At 47.4% G+C, this 25,071-nt stretch overlaps 1 protein-coding gene across 3 annotated transcripts in view; it reads left to right on the top strand.

Annotated features, from left to right (window-relative positions):
• Positions 1-300: 300 nt before the first annotated feature.
• Positions 301-25,071, top strand: part of LOC129040290 (WD repeat-containing protein 91) — a 48,038-nt gene continuing 23,267 nt past the window's right edge. For all 3 annotated transcript variants that reach the window (XM_063667860.1, XM_063667859.1, XM_054494633.2), the window contains exons 1-14: positions 301-456; positions 2,087-2,266; positions 2,845-3,052; positions 4,643-4,725; positions 5,795-5,925; positions 7,426-7,591; positions 13,717-13,875; positions 15,523-15,716; positions 16,771-16,921; positions 18,183-18,277; positions 18,456-18,624; positions 22,351-22,459; positions 23,259-23,371; positions 24,622-24,819. In XM_063667860.1, coding sequence (XP_063523930.1) covers positions 334-456; positions 2,087-2,266; positions 2,845-3,052; positions 4,643-4,725; positions 5,795-5,925; positions 7,426-7,591; positions 13,717-13,875; positions 15,523-15,716; positions 16,771-16,921; positions 18,183-18,277; positions 18,456-18,624; positions 22,351-22,459; positions 23,259-23,371; positions 24,622-24,819 — 2,079 coding nt within the window. In that variant the 5' untranslated portion in view covers positions 301-333. The remainder of the gene's footprint in view (positions 457-2,086; positions 2,267-2,844; positions 3,053-4,642; positions 4,726-5,794; positions 5,926-7,425; positions 7,592-13,716; positions 13,876-15,522; positions 15,717-16,770; positions 16,922-18,182; positions 18,278-18,455; positions 18,625-22,350; positions 22,460-23,258; positions 23,372-24,621; positions 24,820-25,071) is intronic.

Raw genomic sequence — 25,071 nt, 5'->3', positions numbered from 1 at the left:
AGAACCAGTCTTGTTTGACTTGGGTGGCAGCCGCCACTTTCAGCAATCCAGACAAAGCCGCCGCCGGCGCCGCCAGGACCTCCCCTCGCCACTCCTCGGGAGGGTTAAGGGTGACCCGAGCGGGCACGCTGGCTGGGGCTGGCCCAGGGGCGGGGCCTCGGGCGGGGTGCCGGTCGAGGGGCGGGGCCTCAGGCTGGGGCGCCCGGTGCGTGCGGGCTGGTAGGCCTGTCGCGGCGTGACGTGCTCGGCGCCCGCGTCTGGCCCCGCCCCATTCCTCCCAGGCCCCTCCCCTCCGTCCCTCGCCGCGCCACCCCTAAAGACGCTAGTGCTGCGATGGCGGAGGCCGTGGAGCGCACTGACGAGCTGGTCCGGGAGTACCTGCTCTTCCGCGGGTTCACGCACACACTGCGGCAGCTCGACGCCGAGATCAAGGCGGACAAGGAGAAGGGGTTCCGGGTGAGGGGCCGGCGGGAGCGGCGCGGGCAGAGGCGGCCCGAGGGAGCCGGGGAGCGGGCTTCCCCCCAGCACTGCCTCCGGGGCGGGAGCGGCGCTGTCACTCGCGCCGGGGCGCCGGAGACCTCAGCGCGTCCGACCCCAGCTTGACGGATGAGGAACTGAGGCCCTCAGACGGACGGGACCTGCCTGAAGCTGCCCCCCGAGTCAGGAGCATCGCCGAGGCTGGAGCCCCGATGCCCCGGCTCCTGGTCTAGGGTTCGGTCTCCACTCCAGCCTCCTTGGCCAGGATGGCCATGAGGTTTTAGGAGCCGAGGTTAGGTAGATGGTTGCGTTTTGGCAACAGATATTCGTGTTGGCTTCCAGTGGCAGTGGAAGCAAAGAAGTCTGCAGTCCAAAACGTTAGCTGCGTTCAAGTATCTGCGGTGTTTGTTTAAAATGGCCTCGTCAGGGACTCATCGGCAATTTTGCTTCTGCAGTTGTGGAAGACCTCATGGCACATTAGAGAAACCCAGACTTCCCCTGCTCTAAAATGATTTTCCATTGCGAGGTTCTTGGAATGTATATGTGTGTGATTTGTATGTTTGTGTGTACTGACTTCAATGAGAGGCAGTGAGCTAACAGCAAGAGCACTGGAGGGGAGTTAGGAGATCTGGTTTCCTGCCTGGCCAAAGTTAGTGGCTACTTAGTGGCAAAAGCAAATCATTTCACCCCTCTGGGCTTCAGTGGCCTGATCTATAAACTAGGGGCGTTGGATTGGTATTGATATCCAAACCCTTTTCCAGATTCTGTACTCTGCTGTAATTGCTCCTCACAAGAAGGTGACTGCCTTGGCTGACACTCTGAGCAGCTACCACGGCTTCGTGGAACTTTGATGACTTGAAGGAGTCAGTCCATGCACCTCCTCATGATCCTTGGGATATGGGAATTGTGGAGATTGTCTCATACACTCTTCTTCACCCCACCCCCTTTTTAAAAAATGTGAGGTAACTGAAACTACAGTTAAGCAACACTGCCATTTTTTTTTCTTTTTTGAGACAGAGTCTCACTCTGTCGCTTAGGCTGGAGTGCAGTGGCACGATCTCAGCTCACTGCAACCTCTGCCTCCTGGGTTCAAGCGATTCTTCTGCCTCAGCCTCCCGAGTAGCTGGGATTACAGGCGTGCGCCACCACACCCAGCTAATTTTTGTATTTTTAGTAGAGTCAGGGTTTCACCATGTTGGGAAGGCTGGTCTCGAACTCCTGACCTCAGGTAATCCACCCGCCTTGGCCTCCCAAAATGCTGGGATTACAGGCGTGAGCCATGGTGCCTGGCCTGATGACACTTCCAGTGTCATTGATCAAGTAAGTCAGAGGCAGATCCAAGATCTGGAGCCAGATCTCTTAGGTTCTGGGCCAGAGCCCTTTTACACCTGAAATTTCCGTGCTTGCTAGAGGGTCAAACCACTTCTCTAACATCAGAAAATTACTGAAAAACCGTTGCATTAGTATGTTTTGAAAATTTTATAGATTGCTAACTTACGAATTTTTTTTTTACACCCAGAAGCCATGAGAAGAGGAAAAAGGTTTATTCCATGGAGGGGAGAATTCCCTTCTGTCCCTTACCACCTTCTCCATCCATGTTTCTCGCCAGGTGGATAAGATTGTGGACCAGCTGCAGCAGTTAATGCAGGTGTATGATTTGGCTGCCCTTCGGGATTATTGGAGCTACTTGGAGCGTCGGCTCTTCAGCCGCTTGGAGGATATATACAGACCCACAATCCACAAGCTGAAAACCAGCCTGTTTCGCTTTTATCTTGTCTACACAATCCAGGTGCCTGTTGATTCAGGGGTTCTGCTTTCCTTGGTGGAAGGAGCTCTTTGATCCCAAAATAGATTTTCTTCCATTTCCTAGGGAGGACTCTGTATGTGACTATGGGAAAGAGTGCAGCAGTTACAGTGCAATTATTTTTGACTGTTTTCCTTTTTTTTCCTTGTCATCATCTGTAGATCATCTGACTTGTCTTCCCCATTCCTGTTTCCTTTTTTATGTTAAGCATGTAAGCTTAAGCTTAAAACAAAGGTGGTATTTTAAAGAATATAAGTAGCTGGGTTAAAGTTTGAGTAATAAAGATGATAGCTGACCTGGAGGAATGAGTCACTTAGTTATTTGAACATCAGCTAGGGATTAATTTTTAGGATGGGATTTATCATTAGAACTTCAGCTTAAACCAGCTTTGAAATGACAAGTTCCTTGAGAAAAGAGTGATGATTTCCTTTATATTATGGAATTTTATTTTGCCACTTACCTGGCAGGCTGATAGCCAAAGGTTGTCTGCTGTGCAGTGATGAAGTCTTACCTCTGGATTTCTGTCTCTCCTCCCTCCTTGCTACCTCGTTGTGTCTTGGCAGACAAACAGAAATGACAAGGCTCAGGAGTTCTTTGCAAAGCAGGCCACAGAACTGCAGAACCAGGCTGAGTGGAAGGATTGGTTTGTCCTGCCCTTCCTGCCATCCCCGGACACCAACCCCACCTTTGCTACCTACTTTTCTCGACAGTGGGCTGACACCTTCATTGTGTCCCTGCACAACTTCCTGAGCGTCCTGTTTCAGTGCATGCATATCCTTTCAGTTGCCTGGGGCTGAAGGCCCAGCCTGAGGCACCCAGACCTCAGGATCAGTAGCCCGCTGCTCTCCATACAGGCATTTCTTCTACAAAAATGCCCAGGGACCATTTTTATGGGTCACATGAGGGGGCTGGACAAATTGTGGTTGTTTTTGTCAGTAAGCCAGGGAATCATAAATCTTAGTTCTGACACTGTGCTGTTCAAGTATTAGCTGACATGTGTGGGCAGTGACAGTGGCAGCAGTGGGGTGCTAGTACCAGCTTTGTCAGCAGGCACTGGGGTTGGAAGGCAGCTGCTGCTTGGAGAAACCAGGCAGCCTTGAGAGTACCCTCTCTGTGCATGAAACGTGTTCCCAGGGATATACCTTTGCTGGGATTAGGTACAGATGAGAAGACTTCTTGGGTTGGAACTTCCGTCTGCGTTAGTGTTTGGGTTATTGTCTCTAATAGTAACTTCAGTCTTCCTCAAGTTGCCAGAAAACACAGCAGCTTTAAGAATATATATGCGGGTATTTGAGAGGGGGAATGAATGAGAATGCAGGTAAATAATTTACAGCCTACCAAGTGTACAAGCCAGAGCTCCTGAGGCCATCGTTCATGCTCTCTAGGCTGGAAATTTAGAGGAGGAGAAGGGAGTCTGGCTTGAATGGGGCTGGCTGGTGAGGCACTGATAAACTTGGGTGTTTAGAGGCCCACCCATGGGTGGGTGTTTTGGCCTCTGGGAGGAACACTTTCTGGTGGAGGTGGGAAGGGCACCTTTCCTGCCTTCACCCTTTCTGCGCCCCAGATGAGTGTGAATTCCACCCTTGCCAGAACTGCCTTGTTTCCTCCCTCTTGCTCCCTCTCTTCATCCTGAGGGCTCTCCAGTTAACTTTGTGGGCCCTCCAGTGAAATCGAAACTGTCACTCAAGATCTTTTCAGTGCTCCTCAAACTAGGTTACACACATATGGGCTCCAGTCCTCTTTCCAGTTCTGAGGCCCTGTCTGCTCTGTGCTCCTCCTAACTGAAGCTGCCTGAGGCAGTGGAGAAGGACCAGTATCCCAAGCTATAGACTGTGGTTGTTCTTGGGGTGGCCACGCAATCTGCAGAAAGCTTTCTCTTCTCAGTCCAAACCTTTGCCAGGGAGAGGCTCAATCTGGGGAGGCGAAGCCAAGTGACTGGTCTTTTCTGCCTCATTGGCTGTATTATTGCAGAGCCACTGGCCTCCAGGGCTGCTTTTAGCTGAATGTAGTGACCTCACTAAAGCTCAGACTGGCTGTGAAGTCCACTGGATGCTAGCTCTTTGCTGCTGGTATTTGAGAGAAAATGCTTAGGTTTGGATTTATGTCCCCTCTGTGGGCCTGCCAGGCAGATGGTCGTGCATCTATGAATCTGTCCGAATGAAATGAGGCCAGACCTAGAGAAAGTCTTGGAGACAAGACTATAGGGAGTGACTATTTCATTAAGCCCACAAGAGCCCAAGGCACCGCTCCTGTACTCTGTTCTCTGTGTCCCTGTGTCTCATGTGTTTTACTGCTGTGTCAAGGGTTTGGGAAGGACTTTTAAATATTTCATGGGCTGGCTTATTCTTTAACTTCGTGCACCAGTTCCTGTGATCCTGAACTTTGATGCGGAGTGTCAGAGGACTAACCAGGTTCAAGAAGAAAATGAAGTTCTGCGTCAGAAGGTTTGTTCTGAACAGGCTTGCTCCTGAGGAAGTACTTCTGCTTTTTGTGTGTGAAATTAGGTAGTGGCGGTGGAAGACTATATTAATCAGCTTTCCACTGCCACTACCTAATTTCTCAGGTGGAAATGAGTCACCAGAAAGTCAGTATTGGGGATTTGGAGAGTAACAGTCTCTGAAAACCAGAGGCGAGATTCATATTTTAAGTCAGATATATAGCATGAACAATATAGTAACAGTAATTAACTTTTAAGGAGAAAAAGATTATATGCACCCATGCCACCTTATAACTAATCTGTTTTCATGTGTCTGTTTTGTCTTTCCACGTATAGCTATATATGTGTATGTATATATACACATATATATGTAAACTATATGTATATGTATATATGTAAACTATATATATACACACACACATATATATATAGTTTATAACCCAGATATAATTTAGTTGTTCCTACTCAGCTATATGCTTCTCTAGTTTGATAAAACAGTAGAGCCAGGGGACCCACATTTGCCTGTACATGTTGCCTGAGGAACAATTTCTCTTTCCTGAAGTTAAGATCTCCTTAGGTGATATTGTTAGGAAAAGGAAGATTATAGGCTCTTTAGGTTATGGGGTTTAAGATTCTTGGGTTTTGGGGTGTGTGTATATGTAATTTTCTTCAGGCAAAAGGTAAAAAACGCTGTAGTTCGTTAAAAGTTTTTTTTTTTTTTTCCCATTCCAGAATGAGGCTTTGAGAGTTCTAAAGCCTGATTTTGTAGATTCTAAAAAGCAAAGCAGGTTGGGTGGAGCTATTTTTCTCAGTGAATCTGGGAGGAAGCAAGTCAAAGGATTAAAAAGAAAATGGGTTTTGGATTTCTAATAGTTTTTGGTTTTCTCACCTCATTGCTGTCCAGTGACAGCAGTCACTTTTCCCAGTCTGCAGTGAGCAGAGTGAGATGGGCCCCTTGACGCTGAGGCGAGTGGCGCTCAGAACAGTGGGCTTGGATGCAATGTGTCTAGAAATCTTCCTCCGCAGGGGGAAGGTTAGGTGAGATCATTGGCTAACTCAGTCCCACCCCTGTATAGCTTTTTGCATTGCAAGCTGAAATCCACCGACTGAAGAAAGAGGAGCAACAGCCAGAAGAGGAAGAGGCCTTGGTCCAACACAAATTGCCTCCTTATGTCTCCAACATGGACCGCCTGGGGGACTCAGAACTGTGAGTGTGTGTGATGGCCCTTTCCTTTTCTTTGCCCTCTGTGCTCTCAGCCCCACAGTTCCCTCTGATCTTGCCTTGCCTGCAGTCCTCTGTGCCTGCTGAAGGAGAATTGCGGAAGAGCCTCCTGGCACACACTGCTCTTGCTTGAGAGCTTTATTTTTATTTTTAGAGATGGAGTCTCGCTCTGTTGCCCAGGCTAGAGTGCCGTGGCACAATCTTGGCTCAAAGCAACCTCCGCCTCCTGGGTTCAAGAGACTCTCCTGCCTCAGCCTCCCAAGTAGCTGGGATTACAAGTACATGCCACCATGCCTGGCTAATTTTTTTTGTATTTTTAGTAGAGATGGAATTTCATCGTATTGGCCAGGCTAGTCTCAACTCCTGACCTCAAGTGATCCACCTGCCTTGGCCTCCCAAAGTGCTGGGATTACAGGCGTGAGCCACCGCGCCTAGCCTTGCTTCAGAGCTTTATGAGTAAGGTCCCCATGGCCTCAGAAGTCCTCTAGGAGTTCTGAGCCTCCAAGCCTGTGGCTCTGCCTAGAGCTGGGGAACTGCACAGCTCTGCCAGCTCTACATCCAGATATGTGTAGTCGGGATAAATAAAAACACAACCACTGTGGTAAAGTCTTGGGAAGGTTTTGTGCATTGGAAGGAGCATCTCATGTATGGAAAGATTGGTAACCACAGGTTGGATGCATTCCTCAGTAGAAGCGTGCACCTCTCTGACTGTTTAAAGAGGAAGGCAGATTAGAGAGAGGTATTTGACCTTCAGAAACAGCCAGTTAAAGCAGAAGCCCCAGCTGGTGATAATAATAGTAGTGGTTGAAGAAACAGAGGTACACACAGGTGAGGAAGATAGTGATTGGTGAGTCACGACGCAAACCCAGGCAGCCGGATTCCAGACCTCCACATAGCCAAGTATTGCACCAGATGAAATAGCTCTAGTGGTGGAGCCAGTTCTTTCTGATGGAAATAAAATGCGAGCCAAATACGTAATTTAATTTTTTTTAGTAGCTATGTTAAAAAAAAAAAAAACGATGAAGTTAATTTTAGTGATATATTTTATTTGGCCTAGTATATTCAAAACATCATTTCAATATGTAATGAATATAAACAAAATGTTAATGAGCTATTTTATTCTTCTTTTCATGCCAAGTCTTTGAATTCCAGTGTCAATTTTACATCTCTAGCACATCTTGATTTGGACTAACCACATTTCATTTGCTCAGTAGCACACGTGACCAGTGGCTATCGAACAAGACAGCTCTGAGTTTACTGTGACCCTCAAAGAACAGCCGCAGACTTCACCCTTGTAACAGATAAGCTGCTGGCTCCCTTTGTGCAAAAAAATGATACCAAGGATAATACCACCTTAAAGCCCAGGCTCCTGGACCTGACCCAGGCCTGGTCACTTAACGTCATCCATAGCCCGGGAGGTCTATGTTCTTGGTTTTTCCACATCCTGTTTCAGCCCTCTGACCCTTTGGTGTGTTTGCTGACCAGTGCCATGGTGTGCAGCCAAAGGAATGCCTCCCTCTCCCAGTCACCTCGTGTGGGCTTCCTGTCCTCGCTGCTGCCTCAGAGTAAGAAGAGCCCCTCAAGGTTGTCGCCTGCTCAGGGCCCTCCTCAAGCTCAGAGCTCGGCCAAGAAAGAGTCCTTCGGTGGTCAGGTAAGCACAAGTCCTGCCTCTCTGACTCTGGCCAAGAAGGCCCTGACAGCTGCCTGTGCTTCCAGACCTCCTGGTCAAGTGTAGACTTGTTTGCCCTCCCTTTAGAACTGATTTCTTGGGCATGTTGATGAGATTCTAAATTGACATCTCATTCCTTTTCTTCCCCCTTCTCTGCCTTTCCTCTCAGAAAGTGATGGTTCTGCAGGATGAGAATCTAGATTAGACTGTAGCAGAGGAATTGAGAGGAGAAGGAGGAAAATCCACCGAATGCATTCTGGCTCCCTGCTCCATCTTCACCTCTGGCTAGACTGCAGGCACTGTGGTGTTTGAGATGCTAGGTAGATGCTTGTGCACTGATCAAGGCAGTGCCAGACCTCACACCCAGGTCTCTTGACCCAAGGGGCTGCCTTCCCCTGCTTGCACTCCTGTGCCAGTTCTCTGAAGTCTGTGATGCTTTCTGGTTGAAGTAGTAGATAGCTGATGACAGGAAGTAGGCTTTGAAGACTCTCCCCTCTTTTCTCATAAATTTCCTATGAACTCATGAGGGCTTATGGCTGTTTTGGTGGCTCAAGTGTGAGTTCAGGCAATTAGAATTTTGGATTTTTGGTGATATAAAAATAGTGTTTGGCTAAAGACTAAATCAAGAATTACCTCTGAATCCATGCATTTTGCCTACAAGTTGGTATTTGCTGATTCTGCAAAGGATTTTCACTATTTCTCACTTTTATGGAAGACTGCAAGCGGATTTTTTTTGATGTCAGCTTATATCCAAAACAGCCAAGGGTCCCACTGACTAGTTTAACTAGCAGACATTGTCAGAATTCATTGCTTTCAGAAATGCCTGCAGACTGTTTAATGCTTGCGTAGGGACACTTTGAGTGTATTATTAGTTACAGATAAAATAAATAGTCATAGTCTGTGGCTTTTTCTCCTACCAGCCTCGGTGTGAGACCAGTTGCAAGTGACACAGCAGTTTGGGGCTGCTCGCTGTACCCAGGGAGGTAGGGGTCTGCCTCAGGCTGCCACTGGAATACAGCACTTGGGCTGAGTATTGTTGAACTGGAGACACTGAGCAGGACACTGGATCAGAAAGAGCATGGGCTTTGGGGCCAGGCAACTTAACTTTCAGCTCTGGCTCCTCGTTTGTCATTGGTGCTCAGATTGCGTAAACTCACCCCAGTTTGCTTGGGATGATAATAATAGTATTTACTCCCCAGGGAAGGATGAATTGAGCTGCTAGAAGAAGAGTGCTTGACAGAGGGTCAGCACTCAGTAAATGTTGGTAGTAGAAGTTGTATTCCTGCAGGCCCTGGCCCACGTGGGTACCTGAATTAGTTCTGAGACCTAAAGTGCCGTTAATGCAAACAAACACTATAATTTTAGCAGCCATGAGGGTTCAGGCAGTTAAAACTCAATCATGGTTACTCCTATGAATATTTTTCTGAAATTTAAATCTTAAAGTTAGAATTCCAGTTCTGTGGAGTGTGGCCGAGTAAGTTGTACTGCTTGCTTTCTGGATCTCTCACTGTGCGACATTTTATAAGTTTAATAGGTGATGTGTGGAATGTTAAGTCCTTTGAAATGAGCTTGAAATTATGAAATTCAATTTCATTAACTTGAAAGAAAAAATAGAGACAGCTTCTGTGCGAGTAAGCTGTGGCCATACTCTATGTGGTTAGGAACTGTGTGTCACATGGTGAGGTTGAAATGAGATTGGAAATTATTTCTGCAGTTTACAGCCAAGCAATGGGGATAAGAATGTGTGATTTGCAGTAAAACGTGCCTTACCTTTCCTCTAAAATATAATGGAACAAAGATTGGGTCACTGTGTGGTATGTTAACAGAGCAGTTTGTAGTTCCTCAGTGAAGATGAAAGATATCTCTAATCTAAAAAACCCAATAGTCAGGTCACTTGTTTTTTATTAATGGTAGATGATTTAGATTCAGCATTAATGTTTCACTTCTAAAAATAACTAGCAGATTTGAGGTTCAAGAAAATCACAGAATTTTAGAGTTAGAGGGAAGCTCGAAGGTCATCTGGCCCACCTCCTGCTGAGTATAGGAATACAGTGTCTGGATTGATTGCCTCCTAAGATGCAGAGCTCACTGCTTGTCAAAGTGAGAATATATGCATGTTACAAAGCTATTAGAAGAAACTTCTTTATGACTTTTCCTCATGGATCTTAGCTTAGCCCTCTGGAGCTACATAGAATAATAAGGCTTATTGTACAGAGTGACTCTTCCTATCTTTTCCATGCTAAGCACTCTTGTTCACCCTCCCTCCAACCCCCACCTCAACTGTTTGTCCCTATGGCATGATTTCCCCTCACATCCTGGGCCCCCTGCTCTGGAGGACATTCTAATGTTTCAATCCCGCTATTACAATTAATGCCCAAATTTCAGTGCACAATTCCAGATGCTCTCTCACAGATTAAATGCAGGGCATGGAAAGATCACTTCCTGCCATTTTCATAATATACTGCTTTAAACTCAGTATACAATGACATTGGTTTTTAAATAAGCCACATTGCTTTGTAAGTGCATATTAAGCATGTCGTCTTTTTTCCTTACTGCTACCACACCAGAGCCCTTCTTTCTTTTTTACTGTTAAAGAATAAGCACACACAAAAAATAGGCTGTATTTTATTGTTAAATTAGCAATATGTAAAAATGATTAGACTTTCCTATCTTAAATATAATTTATAGAAAGCATTGTAAATTTTGCTCACATCAGCACTTTGCCTCCTTGTAATTGGTTGCTGTACCTGTTGTCATTATTACTGAAATGTTCATAGCATTATTCTTGTAAAATAGATGGCAAAATAGATGCAAAATAGATTGCTTTTATATTGAAAGCCTGGCAAATACTCTCCAGGCTTTCAATATGAATCTGGAGGCAATTTTTTTTTTTTTTTTTTTTTTTTTAGTGGAAATAACTGCAAAACCACACTTCCCAAGCCCTTCTAGGATCTCTAATTACAATAGCCAGGGAGGGCACATCGATAGCAGGCTTGCCTGGGCTGCTGCTTGGCTCACACAGCCTGTAGTTTGTACTCCATCCTTCCCGCCAGCAATAATTCTGCTCCTTTCACACCCACTTGGTGAGCCATGGAAATTACCTCATTATAGAGATAACCTTTAATCAGCTGTAATGTAAGGCAAGCAAAGCATCCACAAACTTCTGTGCTTGTGACTCTTATTAGTGTCAAATTACCTCCCAGTTACTGAGAAGTAAGTGGTCACAACCGCTGCCCTGAAGGTTTTCCCCAAGGATCTTGGCAATAGGAGAAAGCCTGTCGTTCATTCTGGGATTTCTGTGTTATGAGGGCCTATTTTCTGGGTAGCTTTGTTTAGCTTCAGGTGAGACCAAATTACTGGAACTTGTTTCGTGCTCCATTTGGATGGCTGCCATCCTGGTAAGCTCTGTGAGGCTCTGGAATCCCTCCTGACCTACTCAGTCCACCGGAAATTAATGGGTATCAACTTATGTCTGTCTCCAGAGTGAGAAGGTCAAATGATAAGACAGAGGTTACCGTGTCTCTCCTGAACTGTAGGAGTCAGGTAGATTATGATAGAATATACTTTAGACTGTTGGGATATTCTGTTATTTGAAGCCAGCAGTTAAAGACTATTATGAGGGTTGCACTTAAAATGAAATAAAACTTTCAATGAACAGTTATTTCATCTGTCCATCAGTCCATACATTTGTTACCTAGCCAGTCATGAATGAGTGCCCAGCTTATGCGAGGCATGGTGCTGGGTGCTAAGGTTACAAAGATGTGTAAGGTAGGGTCACAGTAGAAGACGCTTCCAGAAGGGTGCGAGCTTCTCTGTGTGCAAGTGTCATCGTCTAGAGAGTACACAGTTCTGCCGACATCTTTCACTCTCTCCAGCTCTTTACCCATACACAAGTGCTTGGCCAGAGTTTTATGGATTTGTTTGAAGGTAATTACTTACATAGCATTGTGACTTTATCCCTTTTTCCTTTGTTTTTATTTTTTAGCTTTTTATTTCTAAAAAATTAACAGTTGCCAGTAAGCATTCACTTGTTAGGTACATTTGTGGCTAGACACAAATTGGCCTTCACCTACTTATTAAAAAGTTTTGTGGACAACCACATTCACCAGCTTTTAATATATTATTATCTTTTGTTACTCTTATTCAGTGATTAACATAGATTTAAGGAGAAAGGAGAACCTATCCTCTTCTTTAAGCAAAATCTGATAGGTCATGCTTAGGTCCATCACTGTCTTGGCATAAACTGCCCTGTCATTGTAAAGGCAGTTCTTCTCTGTACCAGATGCCTTCCTTGCTATCCTGACTTGTGAGGGAAGTATTACCTTTGTACTTCTCAGTGTTTTATTGTTTGCTTCTGCTGGGGAAGTGTTACAAGTGGCTTTCAAATAAGCCAGAGGAATTTGAAGCCTCCTCCTTGCATCAATATTCACCAATTGAATTGAACACTCTTTACTGTTGCTGAAAAAGGAAAAGACACCATTATCCAGTGGAGGGGCTGAATAAGGCAGGAAGGGGCGCATAAAGTGCCTGTCTCCCTCTGTAATGGTTCCCACCTTTGCTTCCAAGGCAGAATCCACCTGTGACCCATGTAGAGCACGGCATATATGCAGCAGCACAAAATGTGGAAGCGGCACCTCCTGGACTGTGATGTGGCTGCTCAGTGTTTGCATTTTCAGTGATTTCTTCTTATGGGGGTTTCAGAGCCTTGTCTTGAAACAGGACACGACGCAACTGCCTACCACCTCCCCAGATCTTAGCCTTGACAGCCAACTCCAACAGGCCACCTCCCCACTCCATCTCTCTGAAACTCTGAGGAGTGGACATTACCTCTCCGTGGCTTTTGTCCTCCCAGGACCCATACACAATTGTTATTGACACAGTTCTAATACTTGGAATTAAATGTGTCTGTGGCTGATTGAGACAGGTTTACCATCCTTTCTTTGTTCACGGAAGTACTTGAAGTTTATAAACAGGCCAAAAATAGTAAATACCCTGCAGGTTAGTCATGGTTTGGTTCCAGGTAAGCTAATAGTCCTTTAAAATTTTCTTTCTTAACTGTTCACATGGCTGCAGGATTCCAAGGAATCCATGTTAATCATTTTAAATTGTTTACTGTTGACATAAAAAATAACAAGTAGAAGAACTGGAAAGCAGCAGGTAGACTTTGGTTGAGTTTCTTCTCTTCACTTAGGGCTCGTGTAGAAATGGTTTCTTGAGAAGACTGGTCTCAAACCTGAGTAGCTGTTTGCATTCATATCTCTTTGCTAAGAGATAAATGAGGGTGAGGGTGTTTGACCATCACAATTTGTGGGTAAAAAACTGGAAAAAGAGAACCCTGCCCAGCAATCTGGAAAGATGCGGGGGTGGCAGCTCCTTTTAAGAGTTTCTAGATTAAGAATGGAGACTTCTTCTCTCTATACGGGTGGGGTGGGGATGGTCAAATTCATCCCCTCTTGCTATAACTTAGCTGACCCTATCACGGTTGTTATGAAAAGGAGCCAGAAAATACCAGTTTATTTCCTGTCCGATTTATCTTTCTTAGCATTCCTTGGGTTTTCAACAATTTCTGTTAAAAATTTCTGGTTTTCTGGTAATCATTTTCAAACACCTCAGTATTTGTTAATATTAGCTGGTTTAGTCCACACTTGGCCCAAAACAAGAGAGGGTACTGTGTTCCTTTTCCCTCCAGAGGTGATTGCTTGTCGCATAAATAATTTTTAGATTGCCCAAACATATTGTTGCTTGTAAATGTGTATAACACCAAGCGTAGGCCCAGGCCTGCCTTAGTCATCACTTAGTAAGTGCTGGCTCCTTCCCCTCAACTAGACTAAATTGTTCCGATTAGATCAAGATGACATCTCCCTCCAGATGAGAGATACCGCAGGATGAGGATTGCAGGTGACCTGCCCTCTTAATGGGTAGAGGACAGAAAGGAGGAGGTCATAGCAGGGGCTGTCTATGACCTCACCTACATAGCTGAGCCAACACCATTTTAACCACCTGCCCCTGACCCACCACGCCCCCGCCCAGGGCTGACCACTCCTGGCATGCTTATCATGGCCTAGGCAGATGGGAAGAGACTTCACAACCAGCTTCTTTTCCTCTAGGGCACCAAGGGAAAGGACCCGACGTCCGGAGCCAAGGATGGGAAGGGCCTCCTCAGCGGGCTGGCCACTGGGGAGTCCGGTTGGTCACAGCACCGGCAGCGGCGCCTGCAGGACCATGGCAAGGAAAGGAAGGAGCTTTTCTCCACAACCACTTCCCAGGTATGGGGTTGTCCTGAACACCCCTGGGGACACTCATGCAGCTACTGAGGAGCACTGTGGAGGGCCTTCTCTTCTCTCTCTTCTGAGTTCTGCTGCTGTGCAGAGTGTGCTTTTGCCTAATTGGTTTCAATGGCTTGTATTTTGGTTATTTGGGTTCATCATTTGCCTGGCTCTTCTGTGGTCCATTTCTCCCATGCAGCATTTCCCTAAGTAGGGGCCAGAAAATGCAGGCCTCTGGAAGTGCTCTCAGAAGATGACTTCTGTGGTTAAGCTGGCTTGGGAACCTTTGCATACTCATCCTTCCCTTAGGTTAATTGTGCTAAGCAGCCTGTCGTGGGCTCCTGGAGACCTGGTTCCCTCGGTTTCACCCAGTCACCCAGACTTGCTTGGTCACAGGATTCCTTTCTCCTGTGCTGCCTGAGGCCCAGCTGCCTGTATTGCTGCACTGAGGGCCATGTGCCCACACAATGGGGGGCTGTGGCCCAGGCCCTTCTGTACTGAGCCCTGGGCTCTGGGGACTCCCCTCACTGGCCAGTGTGGGCCACAGCCTGCTCTTTGTGGCATTACAGCTGCTTCTGTTTCTGCCAGATACTCCCAACTGATGGCAAAGTCTAAGGTATTTACTGGTTCTCTTGCCCAAGTCACCATCTTGACCATTTATCTCATAATTGGGGCTATTTGCCTGTTTTAAAGGTATTTCCTCATTAACAGCCTGGTACTGTGGTGACAACAGACCCCTAAGGCTCAGATCATAAGTTCTGGCATTTCAGGATTCAAGATGCACTCGGGGGCCAGCCACAGCCCCATAATGTCTGAAGTTCCTCTGTTATTTTATTGTTGAACTCCTCCTCCTGCCTCTCTGAGGAAGCACTTGCAGGAGCATCTGGACCCCAGGGCTGGTAGAGAGTGCCCTGGCCGATGCCCCCAGCCTGGATTGTGTCTAGGTGAGCACCAGATGGTAGCCAACACCTGCTGTCCCAGGGACGTAGAGATGGGGCAGCCTTGGACCCTCAGTGGCCCTTGGGTCTCTGTCTTTCTTCCTGGCCAGTTGTGTCTGTTTCTTAGTTTCTCAGTGCCCACCTCCCAGGAGGGCTGGTGGGCGTAGGGGTGCACTGGAAAGGGGCCGGGCTTACCTCTCACCCACCCAGCTTCACATCCAATTTCTCCCCCTTGCCAGCCATATGACTTTGGGCGAGGGATTTGGCTTCTCTTTCAGTCTTTTAGTTTCCACAGCTGTAAAATGGGGAAAATAATAGCATCTCATTGTTTGAGGAGGACTAAATGAGAGAAATCTGTAAAATACTCAGCGTGGTGTGTGGCCTGCACCACGCATCCTCCGCCTGGCCTGTTAAGGCAGATTTGTGTCCTGGGTCCCATCCGCTGTGTCACAGAGAGGCCACAGCCCCCTCTCCTTCAGCAGGGCCTGTGTGGAGCGAAGTCTCCAGGAAGGGGCTGTCAGGGGGGCAGGCCCTGCACTCTCCTAGGGTGAGCTGAGCACCAGCCTCGCAGGTCAGAGCTCTCCTCTCCACTCTGTAATTACCGAGAGCCCCGCAAAATGCTGCAGCCTAGGCCTAGACCCCCTGCGGTGTATGCCCTGGTGTGGGGGACCCTTTCCTGGCTGACTTGTCCCCACCCTGCTTGTGACAGTGTGCAGAGAAGAAACCAGAAGCCAGTGGCCCAGAGGCTGAGCCCTGCCCAGAGCTCCACACGGAGCCAGTGGAGCCACTGACTCGGACATCCTCGGCAGGCCCTGAGGGTGGAGGAGTCCGCCCCGAGCAGCCCTTTATTGTGCTGGGACAGGAGGAGTACGGGGAACACCACTCGTCCATCATGCACTGCAGGTGGGTTGGGCCTGGGGCCAAGGAAACCCTGGGAAGCTCAGATTTTCAGGCAGTACACGTGGAGGTGTGGCCAGCAGGAGATGGCAGAGAATGGGGGCTTGGACAAGGGCCACAGCCATGGCAGTAGAGTCATGGGAGTCGGTTGGAGCTGCCAGTGGACTGGTCAGCCTGTCTGCCCTTTTTTTCCTTTTTGAGACAGAGTCTTGCTCTGTCACCTAGGCTGGAGTGCAATGGCACGATCTTGGCTCACTGCAACCTTGCCCTCCCAGGCTCAAGCGATTGTCGTGCCTCAGCCTCCAAAGTAGCTGGAATTACAGATGCCTGCCACCACACCCATCTAATTTTTATATTTGTAGTAGAGACGGGGTTTCAGCATATTGGCCAGGCTGGTCTTGAACTCCTGGCTTCAAGTGATCTGCCCATCTCAGCCTCCCAAAATGCCGGGATTACAGGCATAAGCCACTGCACTGGGCCTCTCTGCCCTCTCTAATTGTGTTTCTCTCAGTTTTAGGAACAAGTTACCCTTTATTTTAGCCCCCCAAACTCACTCAATTTTAATTTGCTTTATGTTGGTACTTTTAGGTAAATACCTGATTTGTAATTTACCATTTGTAAGTTTGTACTTAAGCACAGTATAAACCTTTCAAGAACAAACCTTGGTGGGGCATAATTTTCAGCTGTAGACGGGTTTCTTGTTTTGACAGCCCTGATGGCTCCTGGGGCCCTTGGGCTGTTCTGGAGTGTGAGTCGGAGGCTCTAAATCTCCAGAGACTGCAAGTGGCCTCAGGGCAGGGCCCTGCAACTCTTGCTCACGGCTCTTTGCCCAGAGTTGACCAAAAGCTCTGCACGTGGTTGGCACTTAATAAGTATTTCTTAGACAAATGAATGAATAAATATTTCTAGAAATAGTCTATACCAGTCCTTTGAATGTAGACCTCTAGGGATTGTTTTTTTAAAACAGTAAGGAAGTCAGGAAAGTGATCATCTTGGCATTAGCAGAAGAGGATGGGGACTGAGAGGCCAGCTGACAGGCCTCCCTTTTCTCTCATCTCAGAGTGGATTGCTCTGGGAGGAGAGTCGCCAGCTTAGACGTGGATGGGGTCATCAAAGTGTGGTCCTTCAACCCCATCATGCAGACCAAAGCGTCCTCCATTTCCAAATCTCCGCTGCTATCTTTGGAATGGGCCACCAAACGGGACAGACTGGTGAGTAATGGTGGCCTGTGGGGCCCGCTCTGCTGGCTCAGTGGAGGAATTCCCCAGGGTTCTCCACTGGCTGAGTCAAGACAGCCAAGCCGGTTCCCTTCCCTTCCCTCCATTTTTGGGGATTCAGGGACACACATCCAGGACTGGCCCAGAAGGCTCCTGTTGTGGGAAGACAGGGAGGTTACCAAATTGACAGATTGAAATGAGCTGCAGGGGGCCTGGAACACACGGCTTCTTCCTGTCTGTGGTGGTCTGCCCCGGGGACCACCTGCCTGACTGCTGTCCCTCCAAACAGCTGTGTTTCCAGCTGCAGTTTCAGTGGGCGTCCTCCCGTGCCAGGCCCCACGGGAAGTGGCTTCCGCTGGTGAGGGGCTGGTGTTCTATTTTGTGGTTCCCATGGGTCTTATTGTCCCCAGGAATAGTACAGTGTTCTTCCCTCTGGATTTTATATTTGAGATAGGACTTGTAGTTAAGGAGGTAAAATTGCCTTCCTGTTTTTTCTTTTACTTCATTTGTGGGGATCATACCACATAGCCCAAGATGCAAACCCTGTTTTTCTATAATTTTTGGCAGCTGAAGGGATTATCCCCATGGATGAGGACCTCAGGGTTTGCCCTGTGCCAGCGCCAGTTTGCCAAGTGAATGCCGAGGTCACACTCTACCTAATATTCCTGGGAGACACCCTCAGACCTGGGCTGCTTCTGGCACTTTCCTCTGGCACTATTATTATCTTTGAAGCTTTTCACCAAATAAGTCACAAGTTCTTGAAGTCAAGGATAACCCCTTTTATTTTTTTTTCTGGAGGTCTTTACAGACCCAGAGCCAGAGCGGTCCCCTGAAAGGGCAAATGGGAGTCACCCAGGCCCCGTGGCAGCCGAAGCCAGTACGCTGGAAGGGGTGCTGGGCAGACCAGGAGTGGGAAGGAAGGGTTCCAACAGCTGGGGTTTCAAACTGAAGAAAGGGAGGATCAGAGGGCCTCATTCACCAGCCAGAACATTTCCAGATGTGTCCAAGGTGACACGTCTCTCCCATTCCACAGATACTTTTTGTGGTTTTGCTTAGAAGTTCAAGGTCAGCTCTCATGTCTTTGTTTAATTTTAAAGTGAGGCTCATTGTAGCCAGATTTCCCCTGAACTGCCTGGATGAATAGAGGAGGGGCCTCACCCCCGCAGCCTGCCCAGCCTCGCCCGCTCTGGAGATCCTCCCTGACTCAGCCTCACTCCATGGTATCCTTCCCACCTCCCGCCCCTTGTCGTTCCAGCTCTTGCTGGGCAGTGGTGTGGGAACGGTGCGTCTCTATGACACGGAAGCCAAGAAGAATCTCTGTGAAATCAATATCAACGACAACATGCCCAGGTGAACTGGAACCTACCCCCCACCATCAAGGCCGCAGGCTGCCAAGTGTGGTCCGCGGGGCTGGTCCTTTCCCAAGCCTAGTGCCTCATCTCCTGTGCAGGATCCAGCCTCAGGACCAAAGTGCTCCCTCCCTCTCTGGGCAGGTGGAGGGTCTGACCCAGGCCCATGTGTGTTGCAGAATCCTGTCTCTTGCGTGCAGCCCCAACGGGGCCTCTTTCGTCTGTTCGGCTGCAGCTCCGAGCCTCACTTCCCAGGTGGACTTCTCAGCACCAGACATCGGCAGCAAGGGCATGAACCAGGTTCCTGGCAGGCTGCTGCTGTGGGACACGAAAACCATGAAGCAGCAGGTACGGGCCTGCCCTGTGGCTCTCTCTGGGGCCAGGCACACACTCTGCATTCCCCTGGGTTTCTGAAGAGCCTCTTCCCTCTTTTTGCTTTGGTCTCCTCAGATTTTTAATAAAGATTTTAGTGTTGAAAAGTAGTGTACTCCAACTGGGCAGATTGTTAGTGACATGTCATTCAGAATTGTGCCACAAACTTAGAAGTCACCCAGAACCTACCAGAGGGCCCCTGTGGTTGATTTTCTAGGAGAGGACTCGTGCCTCCCTCTGATGTCCTGTTAACTTAAAATTGTATGAGAATTATAGCAGCAGCAGCCAGCAGTAGCAAGGACATATGCAGATTCATAAGAAGCGAGGTGACCATACAGCCTGTGAACTTGCTCCCAGGGGACCTGGGCACCACCTCAGAGCCAAGAACCCCTTCCTTCAAGACAGTAATAGATGCTGCAGCTGCCACCCTGAGCCCCAGAGAGATTGAATGATGCTAAACTCACCTTCCAAGGCAGTGCTACTTCTTATTAAAATGATTCGTTTCACTGCTCACAAGTCATATGGCCTTTATGTTGAACACATTGTTTCCTGATGCTGCTGGAAACTCAAGGCTCCTGCTTTCAGTTGGTTCCTGTTCCACATGTTCAGTTTGTTCTGTTCTGCATCTGCCTGTAGAAGTGGTCTGTGTTCCCTTTGGGTCTGTCAGACCTCTCAGGCCCGTCAGGGTCACACTCGAATTCTTGCCGCATCCATCCGTCCCCTCATAATTTTCCTCACTTTGGCAAATGTGCCTCACTTAGAAATTGGGGATCTTGGCCAGGAGCAGTTGCTCATGCCTGTAATCCCAGCACTTTGGGAAGCTGAGGCAGGTGGATTGCTTGAGGCCAGGAGTTCAAGTCCAGCCTGGGCAATGTAGTGAGCCCTTGTCTCTACAAAAAATTTAAAAATTAGCCATGTGTGGTGGTGCTCATTTGTAGTCCCAGCTACTTGGGAGGCTGAGGCAAGAGAATTGCTTGAGCCTGGGAGGTGGTGGCTGCAGTGAGCTGATGTGGTGCCACTGCATTCCAGCCTGGGTGACAGAGTGAGACCCTGTCTCAAAAAAAAAAAAACAAACAAAACGCAACAGAAATTGGGGTTCTTCCCAGACCTGTCCTTTTCCCTCTGCTCACACAGTCAGTACATAAGCAAATGCTGCCAGTGTGTTTCCAGTCTGATCACTTCTCTGCATTTCCAGGGACATACTCTAGACCTATCTCTCGTGCCCCTCCCTGCCCACTGTCCTGTCCACCAGATTAATTCAGTTCCTCTCAGCTCATAGCATCTTTATTTTCCTCCAAAGTTCTTATTACAATTTCATGTTTACTTGTGATTTTCAAGTTTTTAATTAGACATTGAATACATACAAAAGCATACTGAAATCATAGGTGTATAGTATAATGAGAAGAAAAGCAGTACAGTGAGCACCTGCAGACCCATCACAGTTTATACAGAACATCACCAATACTTTTTAGCTCTTGTGTAGCCCTTCCCAGTCTTGGTCTTTTTCCGTTTCAGAGAGAACCTATCTTGAATTTTGTCATACTGTTGCTTTACTTTTTTTTTTTGAGACGGAGTCTTGCTCTGTCACCCAGGCTGGAGTGCAGTGGCACAATCTTGGCTCAGCACAACATCCGCCTCCTGAGTTCAAGCAATTCTTCTTCCTCAACCTCCTGAGTCGCTGGGATTACAGGTGCCCACCACCACACCCAGCTAATTTTTTGTATTTTTAGTAGAAATGGCCAGGTCTCGAACTCCTGACCTCAGGTGATCCACCCACCTGGGGCTCCCAAAGTGCTAGGATTACAGGCATGAGCCACTGCGCCCGGCCTGCCTTACATTTAAAAAATTACTTTACCATGTTAATTACTATATATCCCTAAACAACTGAATTTTTGTTTTGCGGGTTTTCTGACTCCATATGAATAAACCACAATATATGTGTTTTTCTAGAATAGCTTCTTGTATTCCAGGCTGAACACTGCTTGCCTAACTTTGTGATTTGGTCCATCCTCCAGCTGCATTTGCTGAGACCGGGACATTAGCTCTCCATGTAATTGGCATTCCTTTGTTGTCTTTTCTCTCTGGCTGCTTTTAAAATCTTCTTATCTGGCTCTCTGGATGTGGATTTTCTGGTTTTTAAGTTTTGAAATTTATTTTTTTAAAGTTCTGCTTGGGATTTGTTTTCTGAATCAGAGGATTTGTGTCTTTGTTCAATTCTGGAAAATTCTCAGTCATCATTTTTTCCAGTATTGCGGTTCTCTGATCATCTCTTGCCTTCTGGAACTCCCATTCCATATGTGTTAGAACTTGCCTCTTCCTCTTTTTTGTTTCACTTTGCTGCATTCTTGATAATAGTTTTTTCAGATCTATCAGTTTGCTAATCTCTCCTCTACTATATCTAATCTTCTGTTTCATCTATTAGGATGGTAATTTCAGTTATTGTATTTCTCATTTTTAGAAGCTCAGCTTCATTTTTTAAAACCTGCTTTGTCGTGTTTATAGTCTCTCATTTTTACCCATATTTTCAATTCCTTATTTTATTTTGTTGAACAATTGAATGTGCTTGTATGTTCTGCATTATAAATCTAATGTCTGAAGTCTTTGTGTGTCTGATTCTGCTCTGTTGTTTCTGTGGGTGCTGGCTCCTTTTGCCTTATTTTCTTGTTTCTTATGAATTGTGATCATGGTGTTTCTTGGTCCAGTATCTCTGAGAATATTTTGAGGCTTGGGTTGGAGGTGCATTTCTTTGGATTTGCATTAATTTTTGCCAGGTTCCTCCCACGTCAGGGCTAGTTTGTGGTTATGAATTTGCAGGGAGGTCAGTTTTCTTGTTATCCCTTTCTGTGAAGTAGGTTTGTTTCTAGTTCATTCCTGCACTGAAGGTATAGCTCTTTGGAGTCCCAGCTCCATGTGATGGTTTCTTATCGCCTGACCTTGGGCAGATCACACATTGTTGTCTCCAGGCTCCTGAGCTCTTCATGGGTAGCAGAATGGGAACTTGAGTCATCTGGATCTGATTAATTCCCCATAGTGAAAGGCAGCTTTGGAGTGTGCTGGTTCTCTGCGTTCTTGCTTTCTCTTAGTTGTGGCCCTAGAGGATTCTTTTATTTGCTAGCTCAGTACTCTGTGTGTATTTTAAATAACATTCTATCTTGCATTTTTAATTTCAGGAGGATTATTTAGTGTTCCCAGGGTTCCATATTGTTTGAAATGATAGTGTTCATTAATTATGTAATTAATAGACCTTATGTTCTATGAGGTGGTTTTGTTTGCTACTATATTTCTAAGTGTTTCTGTGGGGAGCCATAGGGCAGGTTTATTAGTGTTGTCTGTCATCAAAGGCAGTTGATGAAGTGTTATTTTCTGAGGGCATAAGACTTTTCAATGAGAATTTGCTTGGAATGCATTCGGGGCGAAGTGTAGGTTGCTAAGATATGTATTATTTCTTTTATAATGGAGCAAGCATGGATTATCATTTCTCTATGGAAACCAGAAGTGTATAGGCATAGAGACCTTGTTCTCAAAAGAGCACAGAAGGTCACTGGCACAGCACTTTGGCAAAGGCTCAGATCTACATTTCCAGATTACATAAGGGAGGAGCTGGTGGAAAACCCAGTCTGGGGCACCTGTCTGCATTGGAATAAGCAGCTTGCCTGGGCTGAGTGAAGATCTGCTACTGGCATTTTTGTTTTGTTTCAATAGCTCCAGTTCTCCCTGGATCCAGAACCCATTGCTATCAACTGTACAGCCTTCAATCACAACGGGAACCTGCTGGTCACAGGGGCAGCTGATGGTGTTATCCGGCTGTTTGGTATGCAAGTGTGCTCATAGCAATCCTTGATCTCCTTAGATTTCCCAGGCATTTTTTTTGCCAGTGTTGGATTTTTTTGCCAGCTGGACTAGAGGCTTTTGCAAAACCCTGACTTCAGATGCATGTACTAGAGCTTAACTTTGGTTAACGTTTTCAAAACACCCACTGTAATAAACTCGCCCATAGTTAGTGTCAATAGACATGGGAGGGGGTGGAGCTCAGCGGTCCTTGAGTCTTGAGTTGTTCCATCTGAGTCCTTGTCACCCATGTGAAATACAAGAGGGCATACAAGGGTACTGCTGTCCTACCCACTTGCTGTGGGTAGTTGATTCTCAAAAGCATCAGAACGGTGCTCCTTAACCAGAGGCATACATCAGAATCACCTGGCATGCTGTGTACAAATCCCCAGGTTGGGCTCCGTCCCCAGGAGACATCCCCAGAGCCTGGGCTGGGGCAAGGCAATTGTATTTTTAGGGGATTCCCAGGGCACCCATGGGGAAGTTACAGAGGGCAGTTTCTCGGGTGTCTTCCTAGACTTAGGCCTCCCCAGATGAGCTCCCCCCAGGGACTCCTGAGCCTCACTTCTGACCTGGTGAAAGAAGCTGCCTCTGAGGCTCAGAAGCAGCCTGACCTCTTGGGCAGGGGCAGCTTTATGGCGCTCACTGGGTCCTGGGTGCCTGCCCTTGGCCTCCAGAACAGCTGTCAGCCTGAGTAGAGGGTGAGCGGGCCTCCTGCTGCAGGTAGATTCCTTCTGCAGAGCCCTGGCCAGGATGTGAATGGTGGTGTCTCATTGCCTCAGACATGCAGCAGCACGAGTGCGCGATGAGCTGGAGGGCCCACTACGGGGAGGTCTACTCTGTGGAGTTCAGCTATGATGAGAACACTGTGTACAGCATCGGCGAGGACGGGAAGGTAGGCGGCCGCAGGATTCAGATAAGAGAGCACCGGGATGACATGTGGGCCGGCTGCAGGTTGTGGCCATACCTGTTATTAGCTCTGTGACTTGGGGACTCTTTTTGCAGCTTTGTTATCTGTAGAATAGGGATAAACTAGTAATTCGTCTTACAATCTTTGCGAGGTTTTAGTGAGTTCAGCAGGAGTTGGCTATCCTTATGAAAGGAAGTACCAAAAATTACTCATCTTACCATAGATGGATCTGTGGGGTCTGGATTTAGGGCTGAGTTTGCTTTGCTGGGCTTGGTAATGAGTGGTCCCAGGACCACTCATGGATGTGTAGTTTGCTGAGTGGCTGGGGACAGCTTCTTAGATGCGTACAGACCCCAGCAGAGCCCAAAGATGTAAACAAGAAGCCAGAAAAAAAGGAAAAGTACATGCCCCTGGTAGATTCCCTCTGTGGAGGGTTAGGAACTAGGAATAGTGACCGCCTCAGAGGGGGAGCTGGCAGGGACAGAGATGGGAGAAGGACGCGCTTTCCATGTGTGCCTGCCTGGACCTTTGGGATTGGACACTGTCTATCCCTTGAAAGGAGTAACTACAAAATAAATTCTTCATTTGAAAAGTTTAGGAAGGGGCTTTTACATTAAAGCTCGACTTCCTTCTTATGTGGGATGCTCAGTGAAGAGGTGGTCACAGCCAAGTATCCTGTCCATGGGGTAGGCTAAGGGATGATGTCTGCTACGATAACAAGCTTGAGTTTATAATGGCATCGCCCAGTGTTCAATTGATTATATACCTGAAACACTGGAAATATATGTGGCCTTTGTCCTCTGTACCTTGTTCCTAGGACAGAAAAATCTAGTTGGGGTCTAACTCTGATAATAATAATAGGTCACTTGAAGCATTCCTCCTGCTTGAGAGACCAGGAATCCAGGCAAAGCCGCTTGCTGTCCCTTTTCCTTTCCTAGGGTCAGGCCAGAGGGAAAGAGAAGGGTTGGACTTTAATGTGAGGTTGCTGCCTCTTTTTCTAGATTTTCTTCCCTAAAAAATGCTTAAATCATGTTGGCCAGAGATAGGACCTGTAAACCTCTCGCCTGCTTTTCTGCCTCTGGCACTTGAAAGGCTTTTCAAGGATGTCAGCACTGTAGCTGGGGGAGGCGGGTCGTCCTCGCCAGCCTCTGCTCTGGGGTGGGTCCTGGCTCTTCCTCGAGGCCTGCATTGGCCAGCTCCGCTGCGAGCACCCTGCTTGTGCCCTGTGACTGCAGTTCATCCAGTGGAACATCCACAAGAGCGGCCTCAAGGTATCCGAGTACAGCCTCCCCTCAGACGCCACAGGCCCCTTTGTGCTGTCTGGATACAGCGGCTACAAGCAGGTTCAAGTCCCCAGAGGCCGACTGTTCGCTTTTGACTCGGAGGGCAATTACATGCTGACATGTTCTGCCACAGGTGGCGTCATCTACAAGGTAACTGATGGTTGGGGGTGGGAGGTGGTGGTATTGTGGTGGGCAGGGGTTCCTCCCTGGAGGTCTGGGCCATGGCTGCTGAGCGTGGCCCTCTACCCCGAGCTGCATGGCTGTGGAGATGCCTTTGACAAAGGATGGACAGTGCCTAGAGCAGAGGTGTCCAATCCTTTGCCTTCCTCGGGCCATGTTGGAAGAAGAAGAATTGTCTTGGGCCACACATAAAATACACTAACACTAATGATAGCCGTTGAG

The sequence above is a fragment of the Pongo pygmaeus genome, chromosome 6 (assembly GCF_028885625.2).
Source record: "Pongo pygmaeus isolate AG05252 chromosome 6, NHGRI_mPonPyg2-v2.0_pri, whole genome shotgun sequence".
Lineage (NCBI taxonomy): Eukaryota > Metazoa > Chordata > Mammalia > Primates > Hominidae > Pongo > Pongo pygmaeus.
This window is presented reverse-complemented; position numbering and strand designations above follow the sequence as displayed.